The sequence below is a fragment of the Leptosomus discolor genome, chromosome 11 (assembly GCF_034619465.1).
Source record: "Leptosomus discolor isolate bLepDis1 chromosome 11, bLepDis1.hap2, whole genome shotgun sequence".
Lineage (NCBI taxonomy): Eukaryota > Metazoa > Chordata > Aves > Leptosomiformes > Leptosomidae > Leptosomus > Leptosomus discolor.
The window spans coordinates 7,631,991-7,655,003 of record NC_141401.1 but is presented as its reverse complement, the minus strand read 5'-3'; the positions used below and the strand labels follow the sequence as shown (position 1 = coordinate 7,655,003).

At 44.8% G+C, this 23,013-nt stretch overlaps 1 protein-coding gene across 2 annotated transcripts in view; it reads left to right on the top strand.

Annotated features, from left to right (window-relative positions):
• The window catches only part of SV2B (synaptic vesicle glycoprotein 2B), a 28,286-nt gene extending 5,670 nt beyond the window's left edge, over positions 1-22,616 (top strand). The window contains exons 2-12 of one of the 2 annotated variants that reach the window (XM_086471530.1): positions 6,323-6,503; positions 7,126-7,277; positions 9,119-9,252; positions 10,916-11,005; positions 13,195-13,305; positions 14,423-14,511; positions 15,252-15,416; positions 18,032-18,165; positions 18,850-19,050; positions 21,338-21,497; positions 22,433-22,616. In XM_086471530.1, coding sequence (XP_086327656.1) covers positions 6,323-6,503; positions 7,126-7,277; positions 9,119-9,252; positions 10,916-11,005; positions 13,195-13,305; positions 14,423-14,511; positions 15,252-15,416; positions 18,032-18,165; positions 18,850-19,050; positions 21,338-21,497; positions 22,433-22,616 — 1,601 coding nt within the window. The remainder of the gene's footprint in view (positions 1-6,322; positions 6,504-7,125; positions 7,278-9,118; positions 9,253-10,915; positions 11,006-13,194; positions 13,306-14,422; positions 14,512-15,251; positions 15,417-18,031; positions 18,166-18,849; positions 19,051-21,337; positions 21,498-22,432) is intronic. The other variant, XM_086471531.1, reaches the window with a different exon arrangement.
• The last annotated feature ends 397 nt before the right edge of the window (positions 22,617-23,013 follow it).

Genomic DNA, 23,013 nt, shown 5'->3' with positions numbered 1-23,013 from the left:
TTTTTTTTTTTTTTGTTCTGGATAAGCACAGACAAGCCCAGCCATGGCTCCTTGGCTCTGCCATGGCTTGTGGCTGCCTGTTTTGTACCTCCACGGCTGTGGACCCCCAGCACAGCAGCCAGCTAAACCCTGACAAGACCTGCCCATGTCCATGTCCCGAGCATCGGGCACGAATTTCTGGCTGCTAATTTGCTCTTGGGCAGAAATGGTCCCACAGCCCAAGAAGCATCATCACCCTGAGTGGTAGGGACATGTTAGGGGGGAAAAAGGTGGTGTTGTGAGTTGGGAACACCTCACCCTTGTGCAGGTCTGATATGGGGATGGCTGCGTCCCCATTTATAAACACAGTGGGAATTTCATCTGATGAGATCCAGCATGAACAGGATTTCATTTAACAGCAAAGGATTTGTTTGGCTTCCTCTGTTGAAAACTTTGCTTTAGCAGAGGGGTTGGGTGGGGGGAACCAGATGGTCCCATGAATATTGTAGTGATGGACAAGTCCCATGGGGGGGCTGTGAAGCCGGCTGAGTGTAAACAGCCACCCACGCCCTGCTGGCAGCTGAAGCATTCAGCGTGCGTTGCCTCGCCGGTGCTGCGTCACAGCGCTCACAGTTTCACGCACCCACCTTTGGCTTTAATGTGCAGAATCCCCTCGATCTCAGATTCTCCTGATATCCACCCCCAGATATCCGAAAACAGAAAGCTGCCTTTCACATGGGCGATGCATTTCTCAGTGGCTGAGCCATTAGCTGTAGATGAAGTGTCTCTGCTCGTGCTTAATCAACAAGGCAAGTGCAATGAGACTGCCCTTTCATTTGATTTCCATTTACAAGGTCAAGTAGATTCTTGGGGAAAGCACTAATAAATCTACCAGGAAAAGCAGACGAGAAATTTCAGGAAGAAAGGGGAAAAAGCCCACTCAGCCCTCAGCTCATCCTCTGCTGAGACCATCCCCTGTTCTGGGACACACCGGCCTTCACTAGAGCACAGGGTAGTTAGGACTACCGCTGGTGTATTCCTCTCTTTAAATTACTTATGCACAACCGGATCCCGTGCCTTGCTTCATCCATCTCCCAAATTGTGCAGAACTGACTCACAAAACTTTGTTTGTGTCCATAAACTGAACCCATGTATAACGGATGCTACACCAGTAAGAGTGCTTGGATTTCATTTTTATTACGGTTTGAATTCCAAGATACATAATGTCCTAATCCTTTTCTGTTGTCCAAATCCTTTCCCTCTTTGAAAGCCTTTTTTTTTTTACTGTAGGGCTGTACTGGTAGTGACCTGGGTTTTGAAGGCAGGTAGGAGCTTCCATGTTCCTGTGGTTGCAAGCTCCATGCAGACCTGTTAGCAGAAGCAAGACAACCCTGCACCCAGACCCAGGCAGCCTCCTCACCTTCCTGACCGCACCAAAGACTCTGGGACTAATTCTTCCCAGTGAGCTGGGGTTTTTTCCTGCTCAAATTTTCCATTTATTCCACAAGTCCTTGTCCTGACTTGAAAGAGAGTATTTTCAGATGCCTCATTTTTAAGAACTTTAATCCTATTAACTGTCAATGAAAGAAATTCATGCTTGTGACAGAGATTTAGGTAAACCTTGAATTTTTTCTTTTCTTTCTGAAACACTTAGGAGTCTACTTTTAATTATATCGAAATAGTAAAAATAGAATTTAGCACACACATAGCTGTATACAGTATGCACCTTTCCTTATTCCTAGATCTTCAGCTTTAAGTCCACAATTCCTGTCTAATACGGAGCACATAACTTCAATAAAGGCTAATAAATTTCTTAATGTGAATGTGCTGTATATGTTACCTCTCTTCTAGTGGGAATAAGCCCAGTCAGTGGTCACATATTTTCCTCATAACTTCAGCATTGGATGAGTCATAACCTGAAATTTATTCTTAGAATTTCTGCTCTTTGGTTTTCCATCAATTTTATGGGAGGTTACTGCAAACTTTCCCACAGGCATTCATTATACTCCATTACTTGTGGAATAGTTTGCAAATAATGGCTTATTCAGAGTTGCTCTTAACATCTCACCTAACCACCGCATGTGTTAATTTGGAAGCTGAGCCCTCCTACCACAGTCTAGGTCTGCGTGGTTTGAAGCTGAGATTTGAAGTCAAGCTTCTGGCACAGACCGTTGTAATTCCGTAGCATATTTGGTGGACAGAAGTAACAGAGCAAAAGAAATACCATTTAGTAATCACTTTCCTTGCTCTAATTCTCCTTAAAATTTGAGTTTCCTCGATATGAGCTGGATCTCTTTCAAAGGTAATAAGCATCACTCTGTTCTCCAGAAGACTGTCCTGCATGGAGACTGTATGAGTAACTATTCCGCTTCTCCCTGGGTCCCTGCCACCTTCTTGTTAATCCAGGACACAATCTTCAAAGTCTGATGTTGTTCTGCACCTCGGGTCCATCAGCTGACAGGAAGAGTGTTTTATAGCAGCTGTCCCAAAAGTTTTAATGATATTGACCAGAACATGCAGTCTTCACAAAAGAGACCTCTCCATCATAATAAAATGTCCTACTGAGGCTTCAGCCCTGACGTACACATTTCTGCAACCAGGATTCTTCCCCTCAGAAACCGGCCAAGTGGACAGTCTGTGGTCATCCTTGAGGTTTCCTTTACTACAGCTTTTCATTGTTTTAAATTTCTAGGGAACAATGCATCCATTGCTTTATTACATACAATAACCAATTAAAGTCACATCTTCTAAGAGAGTTTGTGACATTAACAGCTCTGTTGCAAGGTGCTTGTCTGCCATAAATCACCAGCTAGAAGGCAGTAACAAACTCCTCCACCTCCTCCTGACCTGAGACATTTTCTGTTACTAAGAGGATTTGGATGAACATCTGCCATCCAGGGATTTTCTATGAAAAGAAAAAAAAAAAACCAAACAACCCCAAACAAAAAACCACAAAAAACCCCCAACAAACAAACAAACAAAAAACCTCAGCAGATACTTTTTTCTTCCTCATTGGGGTCCAGCAATGTGGGCTGAGCTGTGCTGTGAGCTGCTTGCACAGTGCTGGCAGGGCTCACTGTCAGATGGTGGCTGCGATGCACCAGTGAGTAGATACAGGGTGCATCATCACTTCGTCTACTCTCTGCGATCAGAGCTGCTCAGGAGCCAGAGTAAAAGCATAAGCCTCACAGCACTATGTTAAGATTCTTCCTTCGGATTTTGGACTGAAACAGTTTTTTGCCTCATCTCTCCCTTGTAATTTGCACTTCAGCAAACAAGCTGGATGCCAAAGTTAACAGAGAAAGAGATCCCAGATTCTCAGATGTGTACTTATCTTCTCGGACTGCTGCAGATCAGTATCTGAAACCTTTACACACCTTCAGACCACTTCACCAGGACAGCTCAGCTCAGGAGGGTAGGGAAGGGGGTGTGTGTGTTGATCACACAGACCCACATGCTTATGGTGGAGGTACAATTGTGCTGGCAAAATCCTGTGCTATGGTTCTGGTACAAAGGCTGTTAAGGGGCAAGAACAGATTTCTTGCTGTTGACACACAAAATCCTGATTGCCCATTAGACATTGTGTGGATAGAAGAGCAAGCAGAACTGTTCACAGAGAGGTGACCCCACCACCCTGCTGTGGAATAGGGGAGATTTCAGAACTCTGAACTTTTCCACTTCTGATCAATGTGAGACAAGTATCCTTCCAAAGCTGCAGTGGACTCTGCTGCATAGGTTTTAATTTAGTAATGCATTTCAAATCAAGTGCAGGCATTTTCAATTGAAAGAAAGGCAGAATCAGCTGCCAAATAATGCTCTGCATTAGTCTTCAGCTAGCTTTGCTGGATGGCACAGAACAGCCTTCAGCCGTCGGACTGATCCTCTTGTTTAAACACTAACGAACTGCAAAAAAAATCATCATCATTTTTTTTTCCAAGTGATGTGTTTGACAGAACAGGTCCTGGGGAAGATGTTGGCTCTCAAGAGAAGTCAACACTTGGTTCAAGCTAACAAATGACCCTCCAAAAAGATGCTCTTCAACCATGCCTGAAAAATGTTCCTTCTAGCTGCATTTATTCAGTCAGTGAATAGGAATGTTTCCTATTAAGGCAGTGTATTTACTTCCTCAGCATCTTTGTCTTCACTCGGGGCCAGAGATGCAGGAAACACTGCTTCTTTTCTTGAGTTATGATGTTTCCTTCAACCCCCACTTGGCTGGGTCTTGAATCTGACATGCCCCCAGTCTCCAAACATCTCCAAGCATCATTTTTTCCTTCAAGAACTCCCTGCACTGCAAGTTGTGCTTTCTCGCAAGCAGATATTCCTCCGTGCTGACATAGTTCAGCTCCTCTGGATCATATCCAGCCATGATCAGGCCCCATCAGGATGTCCACTGTAGGACTGTGCAGCCTATAGTCATTGACTATAATCCTGCCAGCGGTGCCTGAGATGATATAGGAGGTATTCTGGGAACAGCCTCTTGCACCTCTGTGCTCCCCAGGAAACACAGAGGTTGCTATCACTTTCTTCTGAAATGGTGACACTGCTCCTACTCTGTGGACCACTAGCCTGCAGCAGACAGCTCTGAGACATATGCAGCTTAGTAGCCAAGGAGCTGCCAATGCAGTGCCAGTGTGCTTGCCCCAAACACTTCCATGTCAGCAGCTGGCAGAGCCATCAGAGCATGCAGTAAAGTCACCTGGTCACCAAGGGTTTTGGTCCTGTCGTGCTAAGGCAGAGGCAGCCGCAGCCACACACAGCAAGTGGACAAAGCATGAAAGGCTTTGTCTTCTGCACTGTGAAACTCAGAATAACTTCAGTAGCATTGATCCACTTGCTGATAGTCTGTTTCCTTGTGGTCTTGCCTCATCTGGGCTTTTTCAGAGAACTCTTGGGGACATATGCTTCTGCCTGATCCCTTCCATCCTTATGTCTTTCCTGGCTCAAAGGAATGAACAGAGATTTGTTCACAGATAAGCCTAAAACAAAAACTTGAAGCCTAGTGGCCAATAGAGCCTTCAAGGACCTGGTCCATGTGCTGCTGGACAGATCAACTCCCAGATGTTATTCCTTAATAGCAGTGCAAATCATTCCACTGTAGCTGATCGATGTTTCCAACCCTCCAGCAGTGATTTCTATTAGATTTTAAGTGCTTAATATCTGATACTGCTGTCCTTTCACATCATAACTCCTGCAGGCTTCAACAGGAGTTTTGCCAGCAAAAGGACAATAGCTTGTGGTTCCTCCTAGGGCTATTGCTCGCCGAAGTCTCTACATCTGGAAAGTAGATAAAATAAATAAAACCACAAATATTCCTGGACCTTCAGGCATTATTAATTAGTGCTATTTACACTGGTACCCACATAAAGCAAAAGGCAATAGAGTGCGGGCCCTTCTGGTAGCAGTATCAGTAGACGAGCCAAGGACAACTGCTGTGTTTTCTAGGCCAGAGTTGCAAGCACATCGTGAGATGGGTACAGGGAGGCTATTTGGAGAAGAAAACCATTCTCTCCTATTCAGCCTGGCACTAAATGTAGTCACTGAAACTGTCTTTTGAGGAGCCCATAGCAGAAGATCTAACGAAGTAAAGTTAAGAAGAAGAATCCATTTTTCTTAACAATGTCAGAGGGACAACTCTATAGAACAAACTGTCAAGACAAGCAGTACATTCTCCTTCTCTTGAAATTTTCAGACTAAGACTGCACTCTTTTCTGTAAGTTGTCCTTTGGTTAGATGCCAGATCTTGACTCAGTAATGAAGGAAGCATCTTTGCTACACAAGGTGAGTCTCGGTAGCAGACTGATCCTTTCAGATAAAGCTAGGAAAAGCAGAGAGTGAAAGGGAAGAGTGCAAAGGAAGCACCTGCAAAGAGATTTAGCCATGCTTTAGCAGTCTCTCTGCTCTCACAGCTATCTGTGCATAAACAGCAGCCAGAGACAGCATCCTCCCTACACATCCTCAGTCCCATTGCGCTCAGGGGGGTTAGTGGAGTTAAGACATCAGACTTCTGTTGTATTGTTGGTGGCACATAGCTGGGACACGTGCATCCTAAGCTGCTTATGCCTGGCCATTGCTTACGTGCAGGGGATGTGTGAGCAGCGAGGTTGGGAAAGAAAGATGTGGGTCTGGTCAAACGAGGGTATGTCTATATTGCATGATGCAAGTTCATGGGCACAAGATGGGAAAATTAGGTTCCACCAACAGGTAAGAATTTCTGACACCTGAGACGGTTCATTTGGGGAGGATGGGGGTATGTCTATTGCATGGTAAGCCAGGTCAACATCAGCTGACATACTATTTCCACCCGGTTACCAAACTCACTGTCTCTCTCTCTTACTTCTAGGCTTGATAGTCTACTTAGGAATGATGGTGGGGGCTGTCATGCTAGGTGGCCTCGCTGATAAACTGGGAAGAAAGAAATGCCTCATCATATCACTTGCAATCAATGCTGCCTTCGCGTTCCTCTCCTCCTTTGTCCAGGGATATGGATTCTTCCTCTTCTGCCGCCTTATCTCAGGCCTCGGGTGGGTAACTGGTGAATCCATCCCATGTCCTGGAGATGTCCCATCACAGGGGGTGTGCGGGGTGGGAGAAGGAAGGCTGCTCACGAGATGCACCTCTGGTACCGAGCTGGGATGGCACTGCTGTTTAGCATGTGTGATTGCATTACCACACTCGACCCTGAAAGCACTAGCGGTAGGAAAGTTTGGTTCTTGACATTCTTCTGGTACTGCCCAAATTGTGCAGAAAGGTGAGTGAGACTGATAAATGCCCACCTCGGTTTACAATCCTGACTGCCAGGGCCTCCAGTGAGACCCTCAGTCTCCCATCGCCTGCCTGTATTTTGCCTCCCTATAATGAGTGATCACAAAATAACAACAGAGAAGATGTCTGGGTCAAGAGCAGGGCATTACACTGGCTTTATATAAACTGCACAGGAAATTCAGCTTTCAGAGCCTGAGAAGAATCTTGTTTATCTTTGATACCTAAGACCAGTCCGGCCAGAAAGAGATTTGCATTTTTCCTACAAGTCTCACTTTTGCGCAGCGCATCTGTGAATGTGACTTTCCCTCTTTACACGTGCAATCCTAACTACAAGAATGTTGAAGACACTTATTCTTCCCATGTGCTGTTTTTTCTCCTCAGTATCGGGGGATCCCTCCCCATCGTGTTTGCCTATTTCTCTGAATTCCTATCTCGTGAGAAGAGGGGAGAACACCTGAGCTGGCTTTGCATGTTCTGGATGATTGGTGGCATTTTTGCTTCAGCAATGGCTTGGAGCATCATCCCACATTACGGTAATTTGTTTGTACTTTTTGACTTTCGACAACCACCATGTTTCTGCATCACTACACTACCCCAAAATCCCACACAGGTAGCATTAGTCAGTCCTTACACATCCCAACATAAACAACTGAAAATAATAAATACCTGAGGTGCACATAAAAAGGTCTGATAAATTGACTGTGTGATTGATTGACTGATACTAAGGCTGTAAATAGGACTGACAAGGGCTGCTTTGCATCAAAAGCTTCAAATACACACCTTGTTATATTATACTGCCAGAGCCTGAGTTCTTAATCTAAATGCAGTGCATTCAGGGAAAACTGGACTGGGACTATATTGCAAAAATTGATTCAGTTATCAAAAAAAAGTAATTTTAATCAGGGAATTACTGGGTGCTATGAATGACAGCAGTGAGGATAGCACATGTTCTTTTCCTTCTCCAAGTGCCAACACTCTCAGGGCTGTGTATCTGCTGACACATTTCTTCAACATGTGATAGGCTGGAGTCACACCTGACTTCACCTAAACGGGTTCAGGAGTGGAATGAGTTCCCTGCCCAGAGCTGGAAGTGGGAGGGGAAAAGTAGATGAGCGTACTCTGAAACATATTCGTGCTCTGGGGACCAAAAATCTGCCTGTCACATGGTATTCCTCGTAACTCGTGCATATCCTAGGAAAACATCACAAACAAATATCTACTGGAAAAGATTAATTCCCTCAGTATTCAGTGACACCAGCTGTTTGCGAAATCCTATTTGAGGAAAGTAGGACAAACCACAAAGACCTTGAAGAAAACCACTAACATTTACCTATCTATCAATCCATTTTTACCACATTGAAAGTACACTCAGTATATGCTTTTGATCGATATGACAGAAACTGTTGGAAAACATAGGAGAACTTACTGTATAGTAGGGTCAGGTTGAAATAATTCTGTTATCTGCAACTATATTTGCTTTCAAAAACCCTTATGTATTTCCATTACATTTATACAGCTTTTTGATGCTGTGTTTTTAGAACTTCTGGTTTTGATTTCCCATGTTCCACCTATATTTTGGAACTTCATGAGATGAGTAGAATAGCATGACTGACTCAGATGAGACATCTAGAAAAACCATTGCTTGATGATTATTACATGAATAAAAATGTTTATAGAAAAAAAAATTGAATTAAACATTCCTTCTGAGATTTAAGCCTAGGGAAAGTAAATGGAGCAATGTAAGAACAATGCTGTACTTTTTAGCGAGGGGAATACCTGACCTGGTCAGACATCAGGAAAAATGCAGGAGAGTGGGAGTCTTAAATGCAGGAGAAGGATCTTGTTTCTTATGAGTTTGAATCCCAGATCAGGTTTTGTAGGTCTGGAAAAAACCAAGCATGCTTTCCTACCTTGCTTCCATAAAATGTGGAATACATGTGTGATGTACAAGATGGAAGGAACCATCTCTAATGTGCCTCTCAGATCAGAGAAGATTTAACCTTTGTAAACCCTTCGTAACATCACCAAGCAGCAATAAATTATGGCCCTGATTCCTCTGCCCTTACCCAGCGTTACCTGCCTACAGCTGTGTGGAGCTATTCTTATCACTACATGATTTCTAAACTCAAAGATAAAAGAAGGTTTTTAAAAGGCAGAGCCTGAGTAAGAATGTTCCATTTTCTGTAACGAACATGAACTCGCTATTATCTACCGAGCATGCTGTTCAGCCTCTAAGAGCGGTCTTTACTAAGAATAGCAAACTTTCAACCTGTCCCCATGTCATACAGAGCTGGAATGTTCAGAGCTGCTTTAGGAGAGAAAAACTCAGAATGCCTGGTCAGTGTTTTTACTTTTTGGCTCTTGCTGTTTCCAGGCTGGGGGTTCAGTATGGGAACCAAGTACCACTTCCACAGCTGGAGAGTCTTTGTACTTGTCTGCTCTCTGCCCTGTATCGCCTCCCTGGTGGCACTGAAATTCATGCCTGAAAGCCCGCGGTTTTTGCTGGAGGTAAGATGATTCGCCTGAACGTTGCAGTCTGATATGAGCAGAGGATAGCTGGTCCCTAATGTGTCACCATCTGTGTCGTGGTTTGAGCCCACCCGGCCGGCCACAAAGCCCCATGAAGCCGCTCACTCACCCCTACCCCCTCCTCGGCTGGATAGGGAGGAGAAAATACAACCAAAAGGCTCAAGGGTTGAGGCAAAGGACAGGGAGGGCTCACTCACCAGTTATGGTCACGGGCAAGAGACAGACCCGACTTGGGGAAAACAACATCAATTTAGTTTGAACAACCACCACCATCCAGAATAATAAGAAATACAACCAGGTCTTAAAAACACCTTCCCCCGCCCCCTCCCTTCTTCCCGGGCTCAGCCCTGCTCCCTCCTCCCCGCAGCAGCGCAGGGGCAGGGAACGGGGGTTACCGCCCTCCATCACAAGGGGTCTCCGCTGCTCCTTCCCCCGCAGGGCGAGGGGCCCTCGCAGCCCTCCCCTGCCCCACCGCGGGGTCCCTCCCGGGGCTGCCGCCCTCCCACCGACGGGCGGCTCCAGCGCGGGCTGCCTCGGAGCCGCGGCTGCTGCGGGCCCGGGCCCTGCCCCTCCGGCCCGGGGCCCTCCGCGGGGGCAGGGCGACCTCTGGGCCGCCGCTGGGCTCCAGGGGCTGCAGGGGCTCGGCCGCCACCCCCCCGCGGGCCGCAGGGGAGCCCCTGCTCCGGCACAGCTCCCCCTCTCCTTCCCCACTGACCGGGGTGTCCGCAGGGCTGTTCCTCTCCCTTCACCCACCTCTCCTCCGCTCACAAGCAAACACTCACAAACAAAGAGCTTGCCCCACAGGTTTTCTCCTCTTAAACAGAGTTATTGACAGAGGGGCCTGTTGGCCTGGCCTTGCCCAGAGGCAGGTCTGAGTTTGAGCCGGGGGAGCTTCTAGAAGCCTCTTACAGGAGCCATCTCTGTAGCCCCCTCCCTGCTACCAAAACCCCACCAGACACAAACCCAACACAGTCTGTCTTTCTTTGTCCCGTCGGACACGTATAGCACAAGCTCAGAGGCCAAATCACTCCTACATATCTACACTAGCTCCACAGATTGCTTAAACCCCACAGATTCCAGACTATGGGGTCAATCAATGATGGTTAGGGTTTCACAGCCAAATGTGATACAGAAAGAAGGTGGTGAGGGCTAGGAATTTTAGAAGTCCAACAAAGGCGTTTTGAAAACACCTCACAGCGTTTGGGCATGTAACTACTGAATTCTGGTGAAAAAGCAATGGATAGAGTACATTTTCCTGAGCAAAATTCATAAACCTCAGAAATCTCAAGCAAGTAATCTTTATTCCCATTTCACAGATGTGAAACTTGTCAATATCTAGTTCAAGTTAACGCTGCAAGTGCTTAGAGCCCAGGTCTCCTCACCCATCTCCTTGTCTTTCATCTGTTTTTTCCCGACTCCTCTCCTGCCTCAGACAGTTTTAGGGTAGCTCCTTTCTTCAGCACAGAGATGCTGCACTCTGTGAATACAAACTGTGCTTTCAGCTTGTTGTGTTTAATGCAGCCAGTGCTGCATGTGTGCTTCTCCACTAATAGGACCTCTAGAACTGGTTTCTCTCTATGCATTGATAAGTTACAGATCTGGGAACTCCAGCATGTGTTTTGGTTTTCTTTGGTGTTTTCAGATAGGTAAACATGATGAAGCCTGGATGATCCTCAAGCAAGTTCATGACACCAACATGCGGGCCAAGGGCGAGCCAGAGAGGGTGTTTACGGTGAGTTTAACAAAGCCATCAGTGTGTAAAAAGAAAAACTGGACATACCTTCCTTGGTGCAGCACAGCACCAGTTTATTCCTCCCTGGGACTCTTTCAATGTAATCTCCCCCAGCAATCAGAACAAGGACTCTTGGATACCTGTTGTGCATTTAAAGTAAGATGCCAGTCTATTTTTTCAAGAATTAGTTGATCCTGTGAATGGCAGTGAGTACTTTTCATTCCTGATGTCTATAGACCAGTGATTTTTCCAGTTGCGCACACGCTTAATTGGTCTGCTTTAAGAAACTAAAACCAAATAAAAGATATATTAGTCATGTGGGAGATCTGAATCACTCCTTTCTCCATTCTGGCTTCTAATCAAACTCTTATTAAACTTCACGTACCTTGAATGAGCTTCCCAAACTCCGACTGCCTCATACCCAATCTTTAGTCTCTGCAAGGGAAAGCGGGATGAGTGGCTATTACTCATTAGTCTGCTGTTTGCTGTGAAAAGGTCACACCAGTAGATTTTGTTAATAGTAAAATCAGGCAAAATGTGTATGCTGGGGTTAGTTGCAAATCACTGTAATTCAGTTGTAAACTTCTGGTGAGCCAGCCAGGCTACAGCTCTTGATTTATGCTTTTAAAGATGAGAGGACACATGCTTTTAAAGGATGGAGAAAAGGAGATACATTTGCATGTCAAACACGTCTTTTTGAAACAGAAGGAGACTAAGACTCTGTGTTCAGAGGGGTTGTCATGAAACAGGGCCCTTCAGGAGTGATCCTTCAAGAAAATTAATGTTTAATATCTGTGCATGGCAATTGTGTGCAGGTTCAGGTAGGAACTTAATGAGCATGTATTATTTTCAGGCTACCAACAAATCCCTACCTGCCTTTGCTGTAATGTCAAGCTAGGGCGGCTAGTCCTGCCATGTGGCAGAAGGAAAAGAGGACTGAAATTCAAATATATATCTATATCTATATTAAAAATATATATAAAATACATATATATATCAAAGTAGGCCACTGTGAGAGGCTGAGCTGAGTAGGAAAATGAAGGAGCAGCTGTACAGCACCCATTAGTGCTCATTACTCCATCCAACGGTGTCATGACTGCTACAGCATGAGCTGATCTCAGTATTGCACCTTGAAGTATGGCGTGCCGGCTGAATCAAGATTTACTGACAGCCGTTGGCATAGGCAGATGATCAGTGCGGCTGGTGTAGCACAAACTGTCAGATTTTGTGTTTTTCTGATAGGCCAGAAGTTGCCAGTTTGTGGTGAGTCAGCTGGTGCCGGGACGGTTCCCAGATCTGACATTTAAACGGTGCCAGCAAGAGGAACACAGAGACTCCACAGCTGAGCCAAGGCGCTCATTCATACTCAGAAATGTATTCAGTAAATTTTCACCTCCTTGTCGTGTTTACAAACAGATCTGGTTTCCTTGAATATGTCCTTTATTTAAAGTTACTGAGCAAATATTTTCTGGGACCCATTTGTAAGGTTTCTTGAGCAGTCCAGTTCAGGTGTTCAGTGTCAAAAATTCAGATCATTTTGGTGAAGCAAATTGATTGTGTGGTGGGGGCTCACTTGATGACAGGATGCATTTTCAGATGCAAAGATTCCCGTCTGCACATTCATGTATCATAGAAGTTCTGCCAGTGGTACTTAAAAGGTGCTAAATGAGAAATATTCCTGCCAGTTGTCTTTGAAGAAAGAGATCTTGAGGGCACAGCTCGATGCAGATACAAGTGGCTGATCTGGGAGATAATTTTTACTATAATTGCCTAGTCCTAATTTTTAATGAGAGTCTAAGGGATAGAGAAATAAGGTAGTAGACAGGCACATTACCCAATAAAAGAAAGATTGAAATGGATATGATGCACTTAGAATATTTCATGGAAAGAGAGAGAGAGAGAGAGAGAGAGAGAGAGAGAGAGAGAGAGAGAGAGAAAGGTTAGAGGGATAGATGGAAGGAAAGAAGGAGGGCAGGCTTATTTCTATAATAAAATCTCTTGCTGTAATTAAATCAGTTAGCTCAATTGTTAGTGATAACATTCAAGGAAAAGACAGTAAGTGGTATCAGGTGGAAACATTGCCCAGAAGACAGTGAAATTTAAAATCCACCCAAGATCAATTCTAGAAACTTCAGTCCCATTTTTTTCTCTTCTTTTTTTTTTTTTTTTTAAAAAAAAATTTCCCCCAGGTTTCCTATATCAAAACTCCAAAGCAAGTAGACGAATTCATTGAAATCCAGAGCTCAACAGGGACCTGGTACCAGCGGTGGCTGGTCAGAATCACGACTACTTTCAAACAGGTAAAGAGAAGAACAAACATCCCACAGGGGCTTTTGAACTTCAGGCTCCAGTGCCTCGTTGCTTCAGGTGTCTTGAATCCCTGACTCTCACTCAAAACCATCTGTTTGCAAAGGCCTGTAATCCGATTGCACTTCCTACGCAGAGGTGTGCATCTGCAAACTGCCACACTGCCAGCCAGGCCCCAAAAAGCCCCTGTGAGCACCAAGTAGTCCAGCTGGGCAGAGCTTCCAGGATGAGCCACAGCCCCAAGCACTTGGCTCTCCTGAGCACATAAATATTGGCTCCCTCTCCCCCAAGCCTAAGGGAATTTACCACCCACAGTGGATTCGGAAGAGTGTTTGCTCCTTGTTCCTGCTGAGACTGAGTTTCTAACAATGTTTTATTGCCTCTTTGGCTAATTTAACCTTTCATGCACGCTATGCTCCTTACCTATGCCCATGCAGACCTTTGTGGAAACTTTTGCTAGATCTTCTAGTCTAGGAGGGTGAGCTTAAAGTAAAAGAGAATCGTTCTTAATTAATAGCAATGCAGGGGCTATACTATTACTGTATTTATGTGGCAAGTTAAGAGCATAAGGAGATACATCCCCTCATGTTCCTGGCAATATTTTCTGCCACAGGTCAAGAAGAGCAGATCTGGGTCTGCCCCCTGCTCTGCTTGGCTTCATCCCTACCTGAGTTCATCTTACCCCTTCTAAAGTGCCAGCTGTGTGGTTTTGCTCTTCAGTGAACTTTGGAGCTTGGTTTGAAAGCGCTCCTGAGACCACACATATATTTGAAAAGACAAAATTGTCAGAGGGTCTGAGAACAGGCTCATATTCACATTTACTGATAGAACCTGAGAGAGACACTGTATCATCCCAGCCCCAGTCATGCACTCCAACTCATTACAGAGTTCAGATCAAATACCCTGGCACACAGCTGAATAAATGATCTTTTTGTAAGCCATTTGTCTCAATAAATATAATTTTGAACAAACACTGAATAGAAGCCACACATCTGACCTTCCCCAATGAGCCCTTTTTACTGATACTAGATTTACGATGCACTCAGAAATTAATGTGTCAACTGTCTGCTAGGGTGCCCTTGCAGCTAATTCCTTCTTGTGGATTTGTAGGTCTGGGACAACGTGCTATATTGTTTAACAGCGCAGTACAGGATGAACACACTGATGCTGGCTGTGGTTTGGTTTACAATGGCCTTAAGGTACAGTACTTCTTTGACTTTTTCAGGAAAACAGAGGGCCCTCAGAGTTTGAATAATTATTTGCACATTTCAATAAACTATTCCAAAATTAATCCTTGTCTTATTTTAAAGAATCTTTCTGTGCTAAGCCTTGCTCTCCTACAAACTATTGATCAATCTGATTGCTTATATAGGGTACAAGATGTTTTGAACAAACCAGGACTTGAGAACTGGTCAATAGGGCAGTAGTATGTCAACTTTCTCACCTCTAGATCTTTCATTTGTCCTTGTCCACAACACTGCCTGATTCTCAGCTGTTTCTTAGTCTAGATAAAAAATACTCAGGTGAGCCTAAATGTTAATTGCAGGTAAACTTTTTCTAACTCTCACTTGCACAAATCTGCCTTCTGGGGGAGTTTCCAAATTTCTTGCTGCTCTGCTGGTCTCTTGGACAGCAAGGATAGCACATTGCTGTATTTCTCAGCCAAGGAGTCAATGTCACTAAAACTTAAATGAATTGTCCTGCTTTACGTGAACAAAAAAGGACCAATGTGCTTCTGAGGGAAGCTGGGTGTTTAGAGTAGGGAGAGACTTTGCTCAGTCCTGTGTCAGAGCTGAGCAAGAATTTGTATCAGAAATGCATTTGCGTTAGGAATGGAACACGTTTCAAAGTTATGGTGAAGTAGATCGTTGGAAATGCACTGTGATATTTGCAGTGCCAGGATCTTGCATCCCTAATATGTTTCTCCTGTCTGCTATAGTTACTACGGCCTTATCGTCTGGTTCCCTGATATGATCCGGTATCTCCAAGAAGAGGCATATGAATCCCGAGTGAAGATCTTTGATGAGGAAGAAGTGTCACACTTCACCTTTAATTTCACCCTGGAAAACCAAATCCATAGAAATGGAGAATACAAAAATGATAAGTAAGTGAACAGAACTTGGTTCGATGAATGTGAACCAAAATACATTTCTAGAAAGCTCTTTTTTTTTTTTTTTTTTTTTTTCTTTTTCCACCGACTTGAAAATCTCTGTTGTTTTTTTGGACACTCAGACTATATCTCTCAAATCCCAAAGGTAGTTTTCCACACACCAAATATCCTTTTTATCCTGTTTTTCACCCACTCTGTCTCAGCTGCTCGCATCTCCAGACCCAAGGGGACGCCTGTGAAGAGTCCTGCTTCCAGCAGCCCCTCGTTGGGAGCAGGGCAGCGGGTGCCCACCTGGCTGTGCTGCACAGCTCTGGATGCAGAGATGACTTCTGTTTCCTTAGCACGCACTGACATCTACTGGTCTTGGGCAGCAGAGCCCATCACTTGTAGTGAAACTGCTCTGGTGCTGCATTTCCAGAACAAAAAGCTGCTTTCCCTTGAAGTCCTCGATATGATTTGCCCCGGTCTCCATCCTGCAGCCCATTAGTGCGAGCTGTGTCATGGCCAGTTGTACTGCTGTGCTTCTCCCACACCGGACGGCATCTGCCCACAGAATGAGTGTGTTGTCTTCTCTTTTAGTGCTTTGAAGCCAGTGAAGTTAACTCTAGCAGAACATCATTGCTTTCCTGCCTTTCTTCTCCTATTTGGGCTGGGCCTGGTGGTTTTTCTTCCACATCCACGCTGGACCCTGATCACTCTGTGTTCCACAGCAACATAAATCCTAGAGATTTGTAGCAGGCCATTAATACTTTTCTAAATCTCAGTAAAATTGGTAGGAAAATACCCCTGTATAAATTTTATGGAGAGCTCATTGCACCAAATAGACTAGACAGGGTGTTGCTCCAGCTGCCTTGCACTATGTGGGGAATTCCCACTGGATGCTCAGTGTTACACAAAACACTCATTGTTTTAATCTTCACAGGTGAAACCATACTTCATTGCCCAGCCAGGTTTTCCTCTCGCCTCAGAAACTATTTGTCTCCATTTCCTTCATGTATATCTGATAGACATTGGTGGGGGGCACCAGCATGTGTCCCCATGTCTTTCTGGAGACTTTCCTTACAGCAAGGAGCTGTGCTTGATGGTGTAAACCTAGCCCCATAATTCCCATTCCCCTGCCTTTCGAGCAGCCAAACAAAATCTTGTGAGAAGTGGATAGTGATCAAATTTAGGGATTTGAGGCCCTTACCTTATGCCCAGAGGAGATGATCAGTTTTCACTAACTTCATTGAGAACTGAGGATGCTCAGCACCTTGCAGGCTGAAGACCTAAAACTGTGACGTACATCACTATTCTCCTGCCTTGGTTCTCTCTGATTCAAAACCTCAAAACCTGATCAAGCTACATTTCAGTAATGCCCAAAGCATATCTCAGTATGATTTATAGCTGTGTTTTCCCTCCAGCCCTTGGCTGTGAGTAAAGCTCCATTGAACACCCGTGCATTGCTATACGACTCTTTTAAAGATGGATGTTAAGAAAGCAAACTGCAGGAAAGGGCTTCTAACAGCCTTTGGGAGTAAATGCATCACAGGCCTTTACTGAGCAAATGCAGACCTGCTCAAGTTTTGCTGTAACCTGCGAGACCTTCTGCGTGGAGCAAAAGACTTGAATAGTCTTCCTGTGGTATTTTGCGCATTAATAATGTCTGTTAGTAGCTTCAGTGAAGAAGCCCTGCAGTGCTCATTTAATGATGTGAACAGCCATCATGCTACACCGTGTTGTAAGTGCTCAATTCAATTAAGTTTCTGGGTACATGTTAGAAGGCTTTTTATTTGGTGACAGTGGTGGCCTCCTTAACTAGAGCAATAATGCTTGCCCTTAATAGCTCCTTACATCTTCCAAACATGCCTGTGCATTAACTAATACATCTTCTCAGTGTCCCTGCAAAATTTCACAGGTAAATCAATATTGTGTCATCCTTCAGGCAGGCAGGTCAGACATGTCAAGCTTCCCATCAGAGAAGAAATCAATCACCTGGCGCTGTTGATTGTTTTTAATGTAATCTGTTTTTATTACATGATAAGCAATAGTCCTCAAACAGAGATGGTTACAAGCAGAACTCAGATAATCTCCCCACTCTCTAGAAAACATACTGCATTTTTTTGCTTAAAAAGCACAGTGAAGTTTAAACAACTGTCAGAAGCCTTTCACCAAATGGCTCAATGGGCTCTTGATAATATCTGGTTTTATTTATGCTGGAGGAAAGGCCAGAATAAGCAAGGCAGCAAGGTCAGTGCACAAAGAAAATGCCATGCACTGAGTGAAATTATGTCTTCTTCAGATGGACCAGTACTGAGGATTTGTGTCCACTCAGCCTCAGAAGCACATTTTCTTAGATGTGACTATTGTGAGGAACAGAAAAACTGCCAGAAATTCTAAAAGGTCCGTCTCTCTTTAAAAAAACCCTCTTCTAACCCATCTCTCCTACTAAAATACAAAATACATACGGATGGAGTTGGAAGGACAGTTATGCATTCGAGCAACACCTTTTCTGTAAATGACCCTAGAAATTGCCATTATTGCTCTGTGTCTTGAAACAGCCACAACATGCCATGTAGTGTAGAAAATACCTTAAAGTACTGAGTGAAGTTCTGTTTCCTACTCCACAGATTTATTGGCATGAAATTCAAAGAAGTGAGATTTGAGGATTCATTGTTTGAGGAATGCTACTTTGAAGATGTGACATCCAGCGAGACCTTCTTCGAAAACTGCACCATCATTTCTACTGTCTTTTATAACACTGGTAATGGGATTCCTGCTATGGTCTCATCTCTGTAATTAGGAACTATTTTACCAGATTCTGGGAGAAAGGATGATACTGATCTGTGTGTTTGTGTGTGTGCTGTCTAATGAGAGTGAATATAGAAAAAAAGAGGGTGATGCATTTGGAAGGAGGCTTCAGCTTGTTCCATTAGTGTTTTTAACCCCCTGGCTTCTGGTGTCATTGGCTGCTGCACGGGAAATGCAGAAGCCTGTGCTCAGACCTTGGCAGGTTAAAGTAATGGCAAAATGCCTGGCAGTTTAACAGTTCAATTCAACAAATTTGGCTTAAAATATAGTTTTAACCAGCCTGTGGTTGATGATCGTAAGCAGAAAAAATATTCATTAATTTATCCTGAAAATCTTTTCACTCCTACTCTAACTGAGTACAAACCGTAATGCCATGAAAGCCAGAGCCTGCATTGCCTGTCCTTGTGGCACAGGGATGCTGGTCCAGGTGACTCCATTAATAGAAGGAGTGCATGAGCTTACACCCACCATGTGCCAAGCATGTCTCTAGAGTTTGCCACTAAAATAAAAACTCGCTGGCTCTCTGGTGAGGAGCACCTCTCAGATCTTTGATTTGGTTTTGATCGTGACTCTTGTTGAGGCTCTATGAAGGGACACAAGCCAAGCAGGATCAAGACTTTTCCTCTTTCCCTTGCAGATCTCTACAAACACAAATTCATCAACTGCAGGCTCATAAACAACACGTTTATGAACGAGAAGGAAGGCTGTCACCTGGACTTCGAGGAGGACAATGATTTCCTGATCTACCTGGTCAGCTTCCTGGGCAGTCTGTCGGTGCTGCCAGGCAACATCATCTCTGCGTTACTCATGGACAAAATAGGGAGGATAAAGATGATCGGTGAGTGGGGCTGATGGGTGCATGGCACGGGTCATGGGCTTTGCACGGCTTTGCAAAGAGCCAAGGTCAGTCTGAAGGTCCCACTGCGCCTGCACACACCAATGTAAGCCCAGCTGGCTCGGGTGGGGATGAGTCGTTCCCATATCAAATGGAGCAGAAGGGTAAAAAAATCAAGGGCGAGGCAAGTGGTCTACTCTGTGGCTGTGGGCAAGTTACCTGCTCCGCGCCTCCCCACCCTGCTTTTCTGTGTGACACCCTTCTTTTTTTATTTTGACTTTTATGTCAAAGCCTGTCTGTTTGTCCGGTGCTCAGCACAACAGGGTTGGAGCTGAAGCAGGACCTCTTGGTGCTGTTGAGTTGATGCTGATGTCTGTAGCACTTTGTATAAATAAATAAACACTTTGCTTGTAGCAATGAATGTTTACAAAGGTTATTTGATGTGGCTGCTTGGCAGCCCAGGAGTTCCCTCTTTTGGTCTTCTGATTTTCAAATTATTTTACAGACAGCTTCAGAAAGCATATGGTAGAATAACTGACCATGTCACAGCCAAGCCAGATGCCACCCTTTAGCATTATGGGAATAAGTTATTGCCTTACCAGCTTTATGATTACTTTGGGAAATTCTGGTGTTGCTTACTTCAGGGTTCACGCCTTGCTCTCCAGGTACTGTGGGAATCATGCCTCAAGGGACACCCAAATGAGTTTAATAAAATCAGGGATGTGCCTCAGGGGTAAGGGGTGACTCACTCCCTTGAGCTCACGTATGTCTCTCTTCTGAGAACAGAAGTTTAGTTAGCTTAGCCTCACCGTCAGGCGGGTTAGGGTAAGCAAGATGACCCCACAGGTGTGTCAGGAATGTACGCTGGTGGGAAAATAAGCATTCATGTAGTGAATTTGGAAAGGACCTAAATAAACTGACGGGTCTGTGGTAAAGAAATTAACTAAAGCTGAATAAGAATCAGATTGTCCACCCTGCAACATGTCAGCCTTTCATCATTTTCATCTGGAATTGAGATGACAGCTGGAATCCTAAACGCTTATTTCTTCTGCAGGATGAAAAGTACAGGACAAAAATTAGTAACGACACACTGAAACGTTTCACTATGGAATTTTCAATTGGAACAGCCTCCTGGCATTCCATCCATATCACTCTGTTGAACATATTATTTCTGGTCAGCTTAACAGGAAAACTGAATTTCACTTTGCGTTACGTGCCTCGCTGGGACTTCAGTTCAGTTTTACCACGTTCTGCTAAAAGCTCTCCTGTGCCAAATGTCAAATCTCTTGGTGCACACACGCTGACCCTAGTGCTGCACTGTACCTCTTCAGCAGAGGCAATATCCACACTGCACAGTGGGGGATGGGATGTAGTTTGGCCAGGTACCATGGAAGAGAAGTGGATATGGAGTTCTGCATAGGCAGGGCACTTTGGTGGCAAAATGCAACATAATGTCCAAAATGAAGCATTTTAGTTCCAGTTCAGCATCCAAATTATTTTGGACGGCATCAGATTGATTCAAAAAACCCCAAACAAACAAATTGTTTGGTTTCCTGGTAGTAAATGGAGATATTTCTGCAACAGCAGAACTTTCTGGTGAAAGACACTTTGATTTTGCAAAAATTTGCATTTTTCAGGTGAAAATTCCCAACGGGGTAGAAGGCAGTGATGTAGACATTAATATTTCTGAATCTGAACTATGCCTAACTGAGCATGAACATTCTCACTTTCTCCCTTGGTGGTGTTCATAAAATTATGGCTCCTGTGCAAATGTGCCATGAAATCTAATGATGTTCTTATAATTAAAAGAGACCTCAAGTGCTTCATACAATTGACTGTAAATTATCCTAATTGAGACTATAAATGTGTCAAGTGATTTCAATACAATATGAAATGCACCAGCGCTTCACTCAAAACTCAAGCTGGAAAACCTTCACAATGATTCTTCCTCCTCATTGACTTTCATGTTTACTTGCCTCTGCTCTTCCTGGGTCCATCTGGAAGTCTGAGATCCTGGAAACCTGCCTGGAAAAGCCTGTCTTTGGAGACTCCGTAGAGCAGGAATATCAGCAAGATCAGATGGTCATTGAGAACATTTTCAGGCTGGTTTCCAGCATCAGAGAATGACAGATAGGCAACATCAAGGTATTTTTGGATTCTTGAAGATTTAATTTGTTTTGGGGTGAAACATTGTCACTTGAAAGCCATCTTTATCAACAAATGTGTTTGCTCAACTGTGGACAGGGGAAACTGGTGCCAACATTTTTCTCTTGGTTTCCCCCCACCGTAGGTGGCTCAATGTTGATCTCAGCAGTGTGCTGCTTCTTCCTCTTTTTTGGCAACAGTGAGTCAGCAATGATCGGCTGGCAGTGCCTCTTCTGTGGGGCCAGCATTGCCGCCTGGAACGCCCTGGACGTGATCACTGTGGAGCTCTACCCCACTGACAAAAGGTGCTCAGAATATTTCTCCTTTTAGTCTCCACCCTCTACCTTTGGCCTCTCAGTCCCTGATGGAAAAACTTAATGCTTACCCTAGAAACATGTAGATGAGGGAGGTGTATTTTTTTGATTTTCACCGGTCCTTAAGGGTTGGGTAGTGCTGCAGCTATATTGGATCAGCACAGACATTTGCACACATAATTCTGCATGCACAGTGGTATTTACGCAGGGAGTTGCGTGGGGGTATGGAAATTACAGGCAGATTAAATACGGAGTCTGTCATTTCCGTGGATGTACTTGGAGGGCTGGCCTTTCAGACTGTATCCCCCAGCCTCTTGTCGTAGCTGATCACCGTGACAGCCTTCCCTCCACCACAACCTGGAGACAGCCACATGCACAGAATGATTTGGCAGCACAGGAAACTGGGAGAATGTGCGGCAGGTGAAATCTTTCCTTGTGACATCATTATAAACCTTTTTTGCCTTTTTCAGGCTGTTGAGGTAAGCCAGAAGGGAAGGAGAAGGACTCTGCTTTAAAGGCAGTCTGCTTTTAGCTGCTGGGTGAAGCAGAATTTGGAGGAGAGCCCAGGTTGTTTCTCTGGTGACAACCCACTCCAGCCAGTGCTTGGAAGGGCTTTGAGAAGTTCTAGAGCAGGTTATGTCCTGCTGTCTTTGGAGGGGCAAAGGCTGTCATGGTGGGCCACTCTAGGGCTAGGAAGAAGCTGAGATGAAAAGGAGAAATGAGTGCACACAGACATTCTCCTCATTCACACAGACATGCAAAACACCAACATCTATTTGCCTATTTATTTATTCTGCCTGGCTTTACTTGCTAGAAGTGTAGCCTGGGCAACACAAGAGCATTCACAAGATTACGCATCTAAATCTTCTGTAGTTATGCTGAGAACCTCCCTCCTAACCACTGCTTTCTGCTCTTCTTCCCTGCAGGGCAACAGCCTTTGGCATCCTCAATGGGCTTTGCAAGTTTGGTGCCATCCTGGGGAACTCAATCTTTGCCTCCTTTGTAGGGATAACGAAGGTGGTTCCCATCCTTCTGGCTTCCTCTGCTCTGGTTGGAGGTGGCCTGCTTGCTTTGCGCCTGCCAGAGACTCGAGAACAGGTCCTGATGTGAGCAACGTAGGCCAGAGTGTTGGCGGGGGGCAGCGCTGGAAGGAGAACAAAAAAGAGCCATGTTTGGGAAAAACAAAATGTCCATTTCGATACTGTTCTGTCGATACCTCAAAGAAAGAGGGCAGAGGGAAAGAAGACCCCAAAGGGATCAAATGAAGCCCCTAGTTTCTCACCCTTTTACAGCCACGACTGGTGCATGCAGCTACCACACACCCCTTGCAGAGCTTGGGTTCAACCTTCCCTACACTGGGAGTCCACCCTTTCCCTCTCCATCCCAGTGTAATGACACAGGACGCGAACAGCGGCTTCGTGCATGTGTGTGCCTGCGTGGGTGTGAGCGTGTCCGATGGGAGAACAAATCCCGACCCCCTTACGCCTTTGCCAAGCTGTGAGATACC